Here is a 15,097-nt window from a genome sequence, read left to right on the forward strand (position 1 = left end):
GCTGGCCTGCTGATGCTCAGATGCAGAGCAGGTGTGGGTGGTGCCACTGCTGTCTCTAACACACACACACACACTCCCCACTCCCTGCTGAGAGGGTTCACACAGTTGTAATTGCACTCCTGCCAGAGCTATAGGAAATGGGGTGGCTGTGGGCAGAATCAGAGGAGAGCCTCGCAGCAGGTGGCAGGGAGCTGAGCTCAGAAGGGAGCTTGAAATCAGCCAACCAAAGGCCACTGTGGAGCCTAATTACACAATGAACATGAATAATGATGAATCTGTGCTCTGGTGGTGCTTTGTCCGAAATATGCAGCACTCATCGCCCAATCAGCTCAAGTCTGTAGCAATAGTGGTGCCTTACCACTGTTTGTAGATCTCTCACAATGACGGATGGCCTATAGCATGGACCACATACAGACTCTATGGCTGAAATAGCTATAGTTTGTACACGTGTGGGCATTTCATTGTGTAGCAAATGTGCAGTTTAATTTGCAGTTTTTGTATGAGAGCAGGGAATCTTTTTATCACTGATAACTGTGACATAACTCCCCCATAGATCTGCACAACCATGCACACATACACAGAAGTCTACCTTTGAACTGAGCTTTTGACAGGTTGCATTTCTCCTGGTTTCCTCTTGTTGTTCAATCAGGAATAATGATGAAATGCAAATGGAGCTCCCCTGAGAGCACAGCCTCCCATGCAGACTCCTGAAGAAGAATATTCTGTAGGTGTGGAGGGAAAAAAAACGAAACTGTAATTGTTTTTATGAAGATAAATGAGGAAAGAGGCTGTGATTGAAGCCGCAGGAGTTTGAGGAGCTGTCCAGATGCTGAAGGAGCAACAAACAGCCTTCCAGTGAGAAGTAAAAGCTGGTATCTCTGAAGGAACCCGTGTCCTTTTAACACTTGTCTTTGAACATTTTACTTTGGGTTTAATTTTCAGAACAGCCAAACAACCGAAACAAAAGGGAAATTTCACAATATATATATATATATGTATGTATATATATATATATTTATATACACTATAGAATTCGAGGCTATTTGCGCCCTCCGGTGCTTATTTATTTTCTGTAACTCGATTTAAAAAGCAATCTGGACCAGCATAAAAGGCGTCCGCCACATATCTACAGCTCGAATCTGCAACGAGTGAGAGTGTAGTCGCAGCCCCGCGTGTAGGAGAATGCAGACGGGAGGGGAGGAGTTCACGTCTTTTACTTTTCAAAGCTCCTCTGGCAGAAGAGCTCAGTCTTTGCCTGGAAAACCGCGGAGTTTGGCGCTGAGGCGTCCCGGGCACGTGACCCCCCCCACCCCTCCTTCAGCCAGATTAATCGCTTCACCGCTGCAGCCCCCGATTAAACTTTCCATGCTGTTGCCCGTCCGACGGACAGCACTTTGGAGGTTTGTGTGGACCGTGTTCGCTCCCGCTCGCTCGCCCGTCCGCCGCGCTCCGGCTCTCCACCCTCGGCTCTCCAGGTTCAAAGGGGCTCACGCGGCCAGTGGAGCTGGCCCGGGTCTCCAGCACGCATGGAGGGAGACGTTATGGACAAAGTGGAGGCCACGGCAACGGTCCGCGACTTCGACCCCATCAGCGGAAGCATTCCGGCCACCAAAGTGGAGATAACCGTGTCCTGCAGGTGAGTCCATCGGGGTGCTGATGCTGCCCCGTCTGCGTCAGGTTTGGGAAGCTTAGCGCGTCTTTTGGCTACATTTTTTTGTGAGAAGCACTTAAATTGGTAATTTTTTCATTTTATTTTCATTTTTAAGGCGTCATTTACCTTTTTGATGTTTTTACTTTGTTATTTATTGTTTTTTTTAATAACCCTGCTTAATATTTCCCCATTAAAAAGAAGTATAAACATGCTAAACAACAAAAAACTTTCCAGCCCACCAATAAACCCACAAGCAAAAATTATTTTTAAGCAGTTAAAAAAATATATCATTAGAAATTCACCCAGCGACTAATTAGAACTGCAGTGATGTCCTCCCCCGGTTACAGTGAGCAAAAGATGCTGTGATAGAAACCAGAGCGATGCAAACTTTACGCATATTCCGCCCTAAGATTTGCACTTTGGTGTCTTATTTCCATAAATCAGGTCGGGTACGACGCTGTGTGCTGTGCACGCGCCCAGTCGCGTGCCTCGGGAGATGCCGAGCGACGTGGAGTTATTATTGGCGTGCCCGAGAGGTTTCCCCCGAGGCAGCGTGTCATGTGTCAGCTTCTGCAACTGCTTGTCAGGCTCCCCCGAAACGACTGTAGTTTGTCACCGAGACGTAAAGATGAACACTAAACAGTTTTTTCCTCCCAGCAGCCTTCAGCTGAATCCCAAAGTAGATGCATCGGGAAAAATACCACGGATGTGACAGGAGCCTGCTCGACTGGGTAGGGTGGGGCAGCGCTGGTTGCAGGTATACGCACAGTATGTACAGTATGATGCTGAGACGTATGAGAGCCTAAGCGTGCAGGAGGTGCAATTTCAATGAGAGCTGCTCATAAAATGTGATGTGAATCTGTGTTTCAATGGCCTCCCTCCAGCTCTCATGTTGCCCTGTTTCACAGTATTTAGCTCTTTTCACCTCCCGGCTACATACATCGTTATGTGCATGTAAATGAAGTAAATAAAACCACAAGGGAGAGATTTATCAGCCAAACACCCCGCTGCCATTGTTTTCTTCCCTCGTCTGCAATATTTACTCAGTGAGTTGCCCGGAAGGAGAATTAACTGTCGATCTTGTTTAAAACTGTGATTTTTAATTTGAAATAAGCTTTGTAATCTTACCTTTGCGAGTTCAACAAACAGCTTAACAAAACCAACAAAGCCGTTAGCATGTAGCTGACCTTTTGTGACATTCTGGATATTAATTAGCCAGATTTCAAAAACGTGTCAGGTGACCTTTATTGGGCGGACAGGTGACGAGATGATGATTGATTTTTGTTTGAGGATGCTGAGCCGCATGAAGCCCCGTGGGAGCATTCTGCTGTAGCCCTTGTTTATGCAACAAAAATAGTCAACTGTGTAAAACTGTGGTAAATTCGAGTGTGTGGGAAGATTGCGTTTGAGGCAGACATGGAGCTTAGGGTGGGTTTTATCCAGTGTGGGGCGTTTGGTACGAGTAGCAGCTGGACTTGTGTTGCTTCCCTCTTGGAGCACGCTGTTGTTTTTTCCCTGCAGACATCCGAGCTTTAAGCCAGGGCTCTGTTGATGCCCCCAGGCTCTGATCTGCAGCGCCCTTGTCATTAATTTCTCTCCAAACACTAGCTCTTGGACTCAGTTTGATGGAGAAGGAAAATTTATTCCTGCTTTCACTGGGGCCTTGAAGCATCGTCTGCTTTAGATGCAAAGGCTTCAGTTGCTGTCTGTTCTTCTTTGTGACTTGCGGGGATTGCTGCAGTCTGACCTCTGACAGCTGCTTCAGTGGACATCTCAAAAGTTGAACTCATGCAGAATACACACCAATGCACGCAGCTATTCTATCCACTTATCAGGAAGTGTATATTTTATCTATCCAGTGCAAGCAAACAGAAACAATTGGTGTTATATGAGGGGAGAAGCCCGGGCTCCACAACTCTGTGTAATTGATTTAGCAAGCCTGAGAGCTCTGAGATTGCAGCGCACATGGAATTGAACTGTGCCGTGCAGCCCTACAGGCATTCTCATAACCCTCTGCCAATATTGCAGCAAGCCCGTCTGACAAACTAGAGGGACTCAGGCAGACAACCGCTTATCAAAACAAGTGCATATCACCGTGATAGCACATTGTTCCCTGTCTATGGCTCTGATTGGCTTTGCTCACAGGTCAACCAGTGAGCCATACCCCGAGCATCTGCTTCTTAGCTGCGAGGACTGCACTCTAACTCAGTGATAAGATGGCTCTTCAAACTCAAGTAGCCTCTTTTCCTACATCTGCCTTTTATCAAACACAGTCAAGTGAATACATTTTACTGGATTAGGACCAGTTGTCCCCTGGTGTTTTTTACAAGTTGACCCCTCCAAGTCTTATGTGGCAGTAATAAATGTGTTGATTAGCTAATATTAAAGCAGCTCTGGTGAATGTTTTGTAAGTTGTTCGTGTGGTTTGCTTTAATTATGAGCAAAGGAGTAAATGTGAATCCTCGTGGACTGCAGAATGTGCCCTCTCTATATCTCAGCTTAGCAGGCTGTCTCAGAGTTTCCATGTACAATGACTTTAGGGAAACTGGGGCTTTAACTTTGTGGTTCCACTTTTAGGAATGAATGCTGGAAGAAATTTGCACACAGACAAAAAAAGCAAATAAAATCTCCCCCCCCTTCCGAAGAGCCGCTAAAGGCTTGACACGCTGAACTTTATTTAAGGAAGATTTTTTACCCCCAGTTTCTCGTTTGCTCATCAGAATGTGCATATAAATCCAGTAATGATTTGTAAATGTTGTGTTTACCCTTTACGCTTATGTGACCGTAACAAGGGAGGGGAATCATTCTGATAAGCTCGACAAGCCTGACAAAGGTTTACAACCCTTATCAGAACACAGCGGCGGAGGGGTGGTGGTGGGGATCCTGCTTCTGAATGATTACTTTTTTGGCATCGCATTTTTTTATATAGTTAGAAATGACTGAATAATAAAACTATTTCGTTAAAACAAAAAAAATATGCACTTGTGAGTAGACGATTTTACTGCGCACTGTTCATGTGCTTTCAAGGCGGGATATGGAAACAGCAAGGATGCTAGAGTGGTATCAAGGTCATTTTTTAAAATACTTAATCAAAAGTTTCTTGCTATAAACTGAACATTTGGCTTCGTCTGTTATGCTTATATGAAAGCAAGTTGTGTAACAAAGTTGCACGAATGAGGGCTTTCATGTGGCTGTTTCAGAGGTGTAAACTCCTTTTTCTGATTGTTTTAGCACAATAGACCAATGACACCAGCAAGCAGAAGGACAAATGTTTATTATTTATTTCCTTGCCATTTGCCAACATGGGCCAATTCTAGAAATTTACTGCTCCTCTTCGGCTCGTCAAAGCACACCCAGGTAGGTGATTACAAGTAAAACTGGGTGACAGAGCTGCCTTCCCTTTCCACTGTGCTCCACCTCCCACCTGACAGCTTGAACACAAACTTTATCAGCCCCCTTCACCTATTTCACAAAGACAAAGACACTGCAAGCTCGTCCATCCCCTTCTGTTCCCTGCTGTTGCTTTAGTGCCTCCCTGTAACCATTCATTTGCTGTCATAGATTCGTTAGAGTAGCAATGCCTTCAATCGATGCATTCCATAGCTGGAGGGAGGGGGGGTAACTCATCCGTGCCACTCATCACCCGAGGGATTCATTACCTGTTGAAACACACAGGGACCACATGACTTCCAGCAGTCTTGCGGCAAACCTGTGCAGGAGGGGTTCCCCTGGCGCACAGGGCCACTGATTGCTGTCCCCGCGAGGTCAGTCTGAAGACTTGAGGCTTGTCTCTGGATCTGGTCTCTTCCCGAGACAATCATTGCGGCAGAGGGGAAGGCGTAATGAAATCATCAGGACGATTAGGATGTTTGGTGTCACTGCTCGATGCAGCAAGAGCTACTGCTCGAGCAGAGCAATTTGGACTCGAGCTGTGTAACCAACCGTTTGTTTATTTGAATGTGTTGGCGTGGTGTGTAACTTCGCTGCTGTTGTTATGTTAATAGCTCTTATAGCTGCTACTCTCACTCAGTCTTGGATACCCATTTAGTAAAAGCTGTGACCTGGTTTTTCTGGTTGAAACATGCTTTTGTTTTGCTCTGGCAGGCAGCAAGTTTGAACTGAACCAGTCTGCATTGTGTAAGAACATAAAATATTAATAAAAGATCTCTCTGAGTAAGAGAGAAATTTCAATTTGCAGCGTTTTCCTTGTGCTTTTCATATTGTGATCTGGGTTAAGACTGACCTGAGGCGAGCTTGCAGCTTTTATCTCACTGGATGGCTTGTGTTTGTGGATGATGTGTCACATCTGTTTTGGTGATCAAGGCTAAACGACACCAGGGTGCCAAGAGGAGGCAGATTTAAATTTTTTTTTTTTACTCCCCATTTTTGTGGATGTTACATTGCAGCAGACGAGTCTCACAGGCCGATGAAGCGGATAATTATGCATGAACCCCTGACATAGTGAAAATGAATTTGGATCCCAGACACTTGGCTTGTGGTGGTGTCGGTGTTATTAATATATTCTCATTTGGGATGTATGACAGCAGAGGGGGATCCCATGGAAGCACAACTGCAGTGCCATGCCAGAGGTTTATAACACTCTGCATGTTGCCTGCCTCATGTGAAAGTGTTGATTGGAATGACAGGGGAAGTCAAGAGTGTGTTGTAGCAATAAGAGATCAAAGCAGTCCCCAGTGGCTCAGAAACATCAAGCTGCTTTTGTCACTATTTTCCGAAAAACTTAAGGGTCAGCAGAGTATGTTGGAGGATTTGTCGTGAGGGCGTATTTGACCTAATATCACATCGTGTCTGGAAAATGAGAGCTGGTGGCAGATTTGCACAAAGTGTGACAGGTTACTCGGTGAAGATTTCTCCACACTGCGTTGCATATGTTGAAGGTCTTTCACTCGTTGGCAGTCTTAGCTGAAGGGCTAAACGAGCTACTCAGTGTCAGCTTATTGTCGTCTCTGAGGATTTTTTCTGTTTCTGCATTAGAGTGGACATGTTATCCAGTAGCCATAAGGGACATTTCAGCCAACATGTGTGAGAATGTGTGCTTTTGGTAGCTATGCATAATTCTGTGCGTGTTTCTTTTTTTTTTTTTTAATTACAAATATATTTAGTATTCTCTATTGGGAAATGGATTATCAGTCAAATTTTTACACGCTACCAAGCAAATGATTATAAGCTTGTGGAGGAATTCAGTCAAATTTTCACTGAAATGGGTTTTTCTGTGTTAGAAGCTTTCAAATGGAGCATGTAAGGTTGTAGTTTTTAAGCAGATTGAGTAGGCTGAACCCAGGTTAAAGCCATAGGAAGTAAAAAGTTCTACAACAAAGTAACAAAAAAATCAATTGTTAAAAGATGTTTAAAATTTCAATTTATAAAGTCTTGAATGCCTTGAAACCTTGGATATGGGCCAGTGCACACATCTCTGATTTGTTTAAATAGATCTGCCGCTGTGCTATTGACTGCTTTTCTTCCCCAGGTGGAGAGGCAACTAATGAATCAGAGTTTAGGTAGAAAGAAAGATTTCGTTGGGAATAAGAATGGGGATCCTGGCTTCCTTCAAGCAACCGGCCACATTTATGAACAGTGATGTCATAAAAACAGTAATAAGTGTGGATTGGATGAAAAAGTCGACTTACAGAGATGAGACTGTTAAAATAATGAAAGGTTTGCTATACAGGGTCGAGCCCATCAGGGCTTTTCTTCTATTTCTTTGTCTTCTTTCGTTGCTCTTTTTAGCAGTCAACACAGCGTTGATTGATCATCTCCCTCCATCTCACCCATTTCACCAGTATCCTCTTGTCACACCAACCATCTGTGTCCTCCTTCACTACACACATGAATCTCTTCAGAGGTTTTCCTCTTTTCCTCCTGCCCAGCAGCTTCATATTCAACACCCTTTGCTCAGTATATCCGCTATCCCTCTTGTGCTGATGTCCAAAGTACCCATCTCAGCTTCGTCTCTTCAGCTTTGTCTTCAAGCTGCTCAACCTGAGCTGTCCCTCTGATGTACTCACTTCTATTCCTGTCCATTCTGGCCACTCCCAGTAAATAAATCTTGAAGTCTGTAGTGCGACCTTTTGTCTTTTTGTTAGGGCCATATACAGTATTGGCAGTTTGCTGAACTATCAGCATAAACATTTACAACAGCTGATAAATGAAAAATAAAAGTAAGGAACAGTTGGGAGAAACACCCTTCAACCATGTTCCGACTGTTGTCATCGCACAGTATGTCCACCAGAGGGCAGTCGGCAACTCAACCATTAGCTGATCCGAGCGCAGTTAGGCAGAGCATAAACAGGCAAATAACTACTTGCAATAAACGTTTTTTGTGTCTGAAAGTAAAAATATATTGTGTGCTATATTGGTGGGTACTGGTCTTTAAACCCTATGCTGTTCGGGCTCTAATATGGACATGCTTATTACAGCGTTTATCTCATAAAATTAAATAGAGGAAGATATTTGTTGAGAAACATGGAACACTTATTTCCAACCCAGTCAATTAGTGTGTGTGTGTGTTTGAGTGCATAGGCGTGTGTCACAAGTTGGTCTTACGTCTTTTTTTCTCCCGGCATTAGTTAGTGTTTCTTATTTCATGCTCATTACGGTTTACCACCACCCACCTGCTGTGTGTTGCTTTCACCTATTGATGCTCAACATGTGTCCACCACCAATTACGCAGCCACAGTTCTCTATTTCCACACTATAAGGTGCGCTCGCAGCTCTCTGATGCTTCACTAACCTCAATTAGTGATATCATTTCTTTGTAAATGATCATCATCACTTTTCTTTTCACTCCACACTTGGCAGAATGCATGCAGAGTGTCTTCTCTCTGTTTAAATGATCAGTTGCCAAAATATGCATGAGCTGATTCTTTACTGTGCCCAGTGTGGTGCCTAGAGTACAATTCAGAGTGCTTTATATTGCCATTTTGTAGGTGATTTGGATAGTGTATGCCTGCAGCTTGGTGCTTTTTTTGGATTGCCGCAAGTTCACACTAGACTCAGTGCAAAGAGCTTTGCCAAGAGTTATAAGCCCTATAATATCAGTCTGTATTTCCCTCCCCTTCTTGTAAAAGGAATCTTTCTCTGCACAAACCCTGGGCTGTCACAGTATGCAATTAGCAACATTATTATTCCCAGATCGGACATTAGCAACATGGCAAAAGCCAACCCGATACAGGGATTTGCAGCGTATGTGCTTTCTCATTTATTACACGAGCAGAAGAGCAGGTTTATGACTGAGATCCTGTCACTGCCTGTGAGATGGCTGCCCAGGGAGTGCTCTGCTGCAGGTACTGTCGACCTGGAGAGATTCGAGGCAGAAACTGAATAATTAAACAGATGGAGGAAAAGAAGACACCTGGTGCCATCACAGTGAAAGACAGCAGATGTGCGTTTCACTAATAAGGAGACCAGATTGTGTGTCTAATGTAACAGAGGGGAGGTTTTAGAGCTCTCGACAAAAGCAACATTAACCTGTATCGCTGATCGTGACTCCAAATACAGACAAAATGCAGCAAAACAAAGCCACACATACATTTTCATCTGCTGTGTTTTCATTTTTGTTTCTGCTTAAATCTCAGAGAAGGTTCTCCTTTGTATGCATGCTATCTGATGAGCTTTGCTATATGGTATGCTATACATAATTTTTGCGCTATAAAAAATTAATTACCCTTAAGGAAAAGCTGAATATTTCACTGTACATAATGGGATTCCTCTTCTTTGTAGCACTATTTACATTCCCCTTTTTGTTCTCCGACCTTTTGACCCTTTACATCTGCTCAAGGGCATGTTAGACAGGAAATAGTCCCACGGACCCCATGATCCGTAATGGAAAAGGCGAGGTCTGTGGTCTGTCAAAAGAGAGAGAGAGCCATGAGGCAGAATAGAAAGTGAAGTGACAGAGAAGACTTGAAATGCAAACCATCCTTCTGTTTGACCTCCCGGCTTTCTCCGCCGTCTCTAATGTATTATGGAGAGTTTTCTTCCTGTAAATCAGTCTTACTTGACTTTCTCAGGCTCTCATTTGTCATGTCCTCGTAAAAACCAATGAGGCAGCAGCTCATTGGCCAGTTAGATTCAGGACAATTTTAAACCACTTTCCACTGAATTAGATACCATTTCTCCAACTTGCCAATTAGGACTTTGACAACTTTAAGGAAGCAGAGGAGACTTAAGGGACTGGTGACAATAAGGCACTGTGGGCACGGGAATTAAATTCCACATTTCTTAGTTTAATAATCAGCCCCTTGGACCATGGAGTTGCTAAAATATCTCCAGGGATCTGACTGAGAGGGAGCGTTTTCCTAATATATTCTTTTTTAATTAGAGTTCAGCAGCCAGCCATGCTTTAGAGGTCAAATCTCCTTCACACTGGGCATTCAGTGAAACCATTTATCAACTACAGCGCCTTTTGACACATTTATACCAGCAGAGAGAGTTTGCAGATTTGATTTAAGAACTCGTGCATTTCTGGGCCGATGCTAATTCAGCGTTTACAGAAATTCCTGGTTGTGGCTTATTGTATTTATCAACTGAAGTGTGCATAACCAATAACTATGAGCTTAATTCACTGCCGAATAAACAAACATCACTTTGTGAGGGATGATTAGGCAGAGAAAAGAAAGCTATTAAGATTATATTCTGCTTTTTTTTCTTCAGCGAAATTGAATTTATTCTTGTTAAACATCTAATAATGCACTGCTGACTCTTACTCCAGGCGCACTAAAATATGAAAAGCTTAAGTAAGAAAGAAGAGATTATTGCAATCAAAGTTTTAATGAAGGTGACGGGATCAAGAGCAATAGAGAAAAAAGGAGAGTTTGCTGTTTTCGTTACATGTTTTTTAAATGAGATGGCCATAGTGATCACAAAAGCGCTGGGATCTGAAAGCAGGCGGATACATGAAATGGTGTGAATGAAAAATAGCTGTATCTAATTACTTTTGTCCTACTTTCAATGAACTTCATCTTCATCAACAAACTTTTCCTACATCGGCTTTCGGGATAATGATCTTCTCTTATCCCACTGAGATTTGCAAAGAGAAGGAGTTAACTTTTGAAATAGGCAGCGTTACTTCAGTGAAAGCAGACGGATTATCTGAGATGTTAATACCCGTCCTACGGCACTGATGCGCACACTCTGGCCATGCGCACATTAAGCTCCTGGATTAATTTGTACAGGCGTGTAAATCTGTATACTAATCATTTCTTTCTGGAATAAAAATGTTCGGCAAAAACAAATTAAGGTTTAGCCAGGTAAACGAAGGCTTGTGCTCTACAGGAACATGGAGCAAAACTAAAAGAGGATGTCATGTTTTCCACTCTTGTCTGCTCTGAGAGCAGGGATAAGGTGATGGACAAGCTAATTGTTTGAGGGTAATGGATGCCAGACAGTAACAGGTGGATACAAAGAGGCGGTTAGTCATGGATGGCTTTGTTACTTCCAATGATAATTGCACTGACAATCGTCCAACTGTAGTCAGGTCAGCCCAAGGCTAATACCCAATAATACCGCATCTGTCATTTCCCCACGTTTCCCTGTCACAGAAGATTTTGTGTCCAGGAATGGGGAATTACATGTACACGAACGATGCCCTGCTGCTTGGATTCAGTCCTGAACCCTCATCTATATTCATTGAAATTCTGCTGTCCCCTGAAGGGAAGAGGACTTTTCTGAATTGCGATCAAGTTATTTAGCGGCACAAGCTTTTGCACTTTACAGATATGCTAATGAGATCCCTGAAAACATTGGGAACATGTCTTCCATCTAAAATGGTAAATGATGATAGCATTGCTTTATGTTGTAAAGGTGATGCCTACCTTATTAGAATTTGCACAGAGGGAACACATTAAGGGAAAATGTTCAGGGTTTTAGCTTAAAATAAGGATGACATGAATAATATTATTGCTGATTGCGCCTCTTATGTGGATTGAGTCAATAAGCCAATCAGGGTGCGTGGCTGCTTGAAAAGGTGCCAGATGATGATGATCGGTGTTAGCAAACTGGATAGATCTTTCACGAAAGCGTGAATGCTTTATTTAGAGAGTTTAGCCTGTGCAAAATGCTACAGGCCACCAGATAGTGATGGACTCATTCAGTCTAATGATATTGGTTTGAATGGTTAAATAAATTCTCATATGTAGTCTGTTTTGTAGCTTGTTGGTTCCTGGCCCGAGTCACTTGGACACCTTACATTCACTCTGTTGCTGCGACAGAGCTGCTAACTTGTTAATTGCCACACTCTCTCCTCTGCGTTGTCATGTACATATGAGGAAAGCTGGGTGCTGTGCTCAGTGTCAATAAAGGCTGCTCATTGGTTTGTACATGGGTGCTAAAGAGAAGCTGTGATCATGATTACTTTGGTCAGTGCTGAGATCTGGATTATTTAACATGATTATCTATTAACTTTTAAAACATCAGGCATTATTTGAACTTTGAGCACAAATTGTATTATTCTTGTCACGGTTCTGGGTCGGTTCGACCCAGCATTTTGAGTTTATTATGTTTTGGTTTATTTTTTGAATGATCGTTTTGTTCCTCTTGTGCTTTGTCCATTATTATTAGAATTCTATCTTTCTGTTTATTCGTGGTCAGGATTTGTTGTCTCATGTATTGTTTGAGTTTCATGTATTATTTTCTGTCTGCCTCTCTGTGTTGAGTCCGTGTCTTTGAGTAGTGATTCATGTTTCCTGTTTTATTGTGAAAGTCCTTGTCTTATGTTAGTGTGTGCAGCTTTGCTCCCCCTGTCTCGTCAGCCCTGCTCTCTCCCAGCTGTGTCTCCCTCCTGTTGCCCATTCCCTCATTACCACCCTGTGTATATAAGCCCTGTGTTTTCCCTGTGCTTGGTGTCGCGTTGTACTGTTGGCTTATACCTGTGTGTTTTCGTGTTCAGTACTTTCGTGTTCAGTACTTTCGTGTTCAGTACTTTCGTGTTCAGTACTTTCGTGTTCAGTACTTTCGTGTTCAGTACTTTCGTGTTCAGTTTGCTTTGTTTTCTGCCAGTAAATAAAGCTGAGGGTTTTTTTTGAGTTACTATTCAGTGTTCGAGTCCTGCATTTGGATCCTCCTCTCCGCCTGCCCGCACACAGAGCCCTGACAATTTTTTGTGTCCGCATCTACTTTTCAGATTACTTGGAGCCAAAATGTTTCCGAGCAGCTGTTTTATCCTCTCCCATTGCTCAAAGACTGTCTTTTTGTCCTTCGGGTTTGAGCTGAGCTAAAAATGCCTGCTCTCCAGGGCTTTTTTTTTTTATAGGAATGGGTGCAGGCACAATTGTGAAGGGGAAGATGCACAGGATTTCTAAAACGAGACAAAAAGAAGCAAATTATTGTGAAACTTGATTATCTTATTTTAATAATCTTTGAAAGTTAAAACTGTGATTGAGTGTACAATTAAATATATTACCCAGCCATAAATATGCCTAGTTTGAACTGTTTATCTGTTTCTTGAGCGTTTTTTTTATGCCACTTGTTTTTTTTTTTTGCATCATTTTTAGATTTACAGTTATCTACTAAACTTACACGAATAAAAGAAATCTGACATTCAATGTATGCTATTCTATCTTCAAAAAATGTTTTAAAAAATGTTTTTGTTTAATACTCACATTTCTGCATTTTTTTTATTTAAGAATTACGTATTCTTAAAAGGATTTGCAGTTTCTGAGCGCACTGTAGAGGCAGGCTGCTTTTATAGGTAGTGTCCATACTTTGAAAGGCACCTCTGCCTGTTACCACTGTCTCTTTCCACTGCACTTTATTGTGCTCACATGGAAATGATATCCCACGGGGCGGTGTGGTTTGTGTGAAGTTGAGTATGGTTGTTGAATTACCGTGCAATTATGTTGTAGCTCTTTGCATATGGCATTCAGTGATTTCACAGCATGAAAGAAGAAGCATTTGTGTATTGTGTACAGCTGTTGCCCTGCAGTCTTAAACGGAAATTGCATATACACACACACATGCAGGACTCTGTTTTCACGTTTTGATGTGCAACTCTTTTCTTCTCTTACAGGAATCTGTTGGACCGAGACACTTTCTCCAAATCTGACCCTTGTAAGTTCTCAGCTTTTACGATGATAATTGCAGCTCAGATTTTCCTGCGGGAGATTTTGCTCAGAATATGGTTCGCTGACACCTCGTCTCCATTTACAAAGCTTCACTTTTTATTTTTGCTGAGCTTAACTTTGATTCAGTTTACTGCGCTGTTTCAAAGTGTTCCTTCAATAACTGCATATCATTTGCACAATAATGTGACAACCTTTCCTTGCTGAGAGCTAAAGTACCTTAATGCATGCAGGGTGTAAACGCCAGCCTTTGAATACAAATGGCTATCTTTTGGTGAGACACATGGGGAAACGCCATAAAGGCATTTTCTTTGATACTCCCTGCAGGATAGAGAATGGAGGGGGAGACATTTAACATAATAGGGAGGAGGTAAAAGCCCTTTGTGTAAACAAGCTACTGGGAAAATAGCGCTGACACCCTGTTTTGTATTCGCCTGAAGCTGAACCTCGGTATATATGACAGGTCATGTGGTATTCACCCGCCCCAGCTTCATTTAAAGTCGCCAGATCTAATGGGAATCAGGAGAATCCCACAATGAAGAAATTGTGTTTTGATTGCATGGGTGTCGCTGTGTTCAGGGGCTCTCTATCTTGATTTTCTTTTTTGATTGTGGACAGCATACCTAGAATCATCAAGCTTGGCAGTTCATTATGTTGTCAGGGCGTGGCAAGATAATTAATCATGAATGTCAGCAAAGAAGGAACAAAACAAACATAATTTGAAGAGGCAGGATTCTTGATTGAGATTGTTTGGTGACGTATTCTTCTGTTTTGCATTTTTCCTCTCTCTTCGCTGCTATCTCATCCTTCTTCATCACTTCTCAGTGGTTGTGTTGTACACCCAGGGCGTAGAGACCAAACAGTGGAGAGAGGTAAGCGATCACGCCGTTTCCCTGTCAACACAGCTCAATCAGTCCGTCTCTTTTCCGTGACATCTTACTCTGTTTATCCCGCTTACCCCCTCCCCACCCTCCTCTGTCTTAAGGTAAATGCTGTGAGTGCCAATCACTTGCAATTGACTGACCTTGTAAATGCTGGTGCTCTGGTCAGCACTGTGTTAGCTGTGACTGATTAAGGTGGCAGCTACATGTATCATTAAAGATTTTCCTCTGTGTCGCTGTCCCCTCTGGCTTCCCCTCTGATCAAAGCAGACAGAGGTTGCAGTAAGACATTAGGCCCGTCTGGAATTGTTATGTGACACTGTAATCACAAATTAAAGGCATACACTGAAACTGCAACTTAAATTAAATCAATTCTTATTATTTTGATCTAAGGCAGTCGAACTAGTCTCTTTGCTTACACATTGAAATCGATTGGGATTGAACGGTGAGTGGTGTGACTTCAGATGTAAAATGGGAAAGATCTGATA

At 42.7% G+C, this 15,097-nt stretch overlaps 1 protein-coding gene across 5 annotated transcripts in view; it reads left to right on the plus strand.

The window, feature by feature from the left end:
- The first annotated feature begins 1,054 nt into the window (after positions 1–1,054).
- cpne5a (copine Va) overlaps positions 1,055–15,097 on the plus strand; it is an 84,536-nt gene continuing 70,493 nt past the window's right edge. For 2 of the 5 annotated variants that reach the window (XM_040047709.1, XM_040047710.1), the window contains exons 1-3: positions 1,089–1,636; positions 13,677–13,717; positions 14,554–14,600. In XM_040047709.1, the coding sequence (XP_039903643.1) occupies positions 1,527–1,636; positions 13,677–13,717; positions 14,554–14,600 (198 nt within the window). In that variant the 5' untranslated portion in view covers positions 1,089–1,526. The other 3 variants (XM_040047713.1, XR_005698268.1, XM_040047711.1) reach the window with 3 other exon arrangements.

This window comes from Simochromis diagramma, unplaced genomic scaffold (assembly GCF_900408965.1).
Source record: "Simochromis diagramma unplaced genomic scaffold, fSimDia1.1 OVJJ01000387.1, whole genome shotgun sequence".
NCBI lineage: Eukaryota > Metazoa > Chordata > Actinopteri > Cichliformes > Cichlidae > Simochromis > Simochromis diagramma.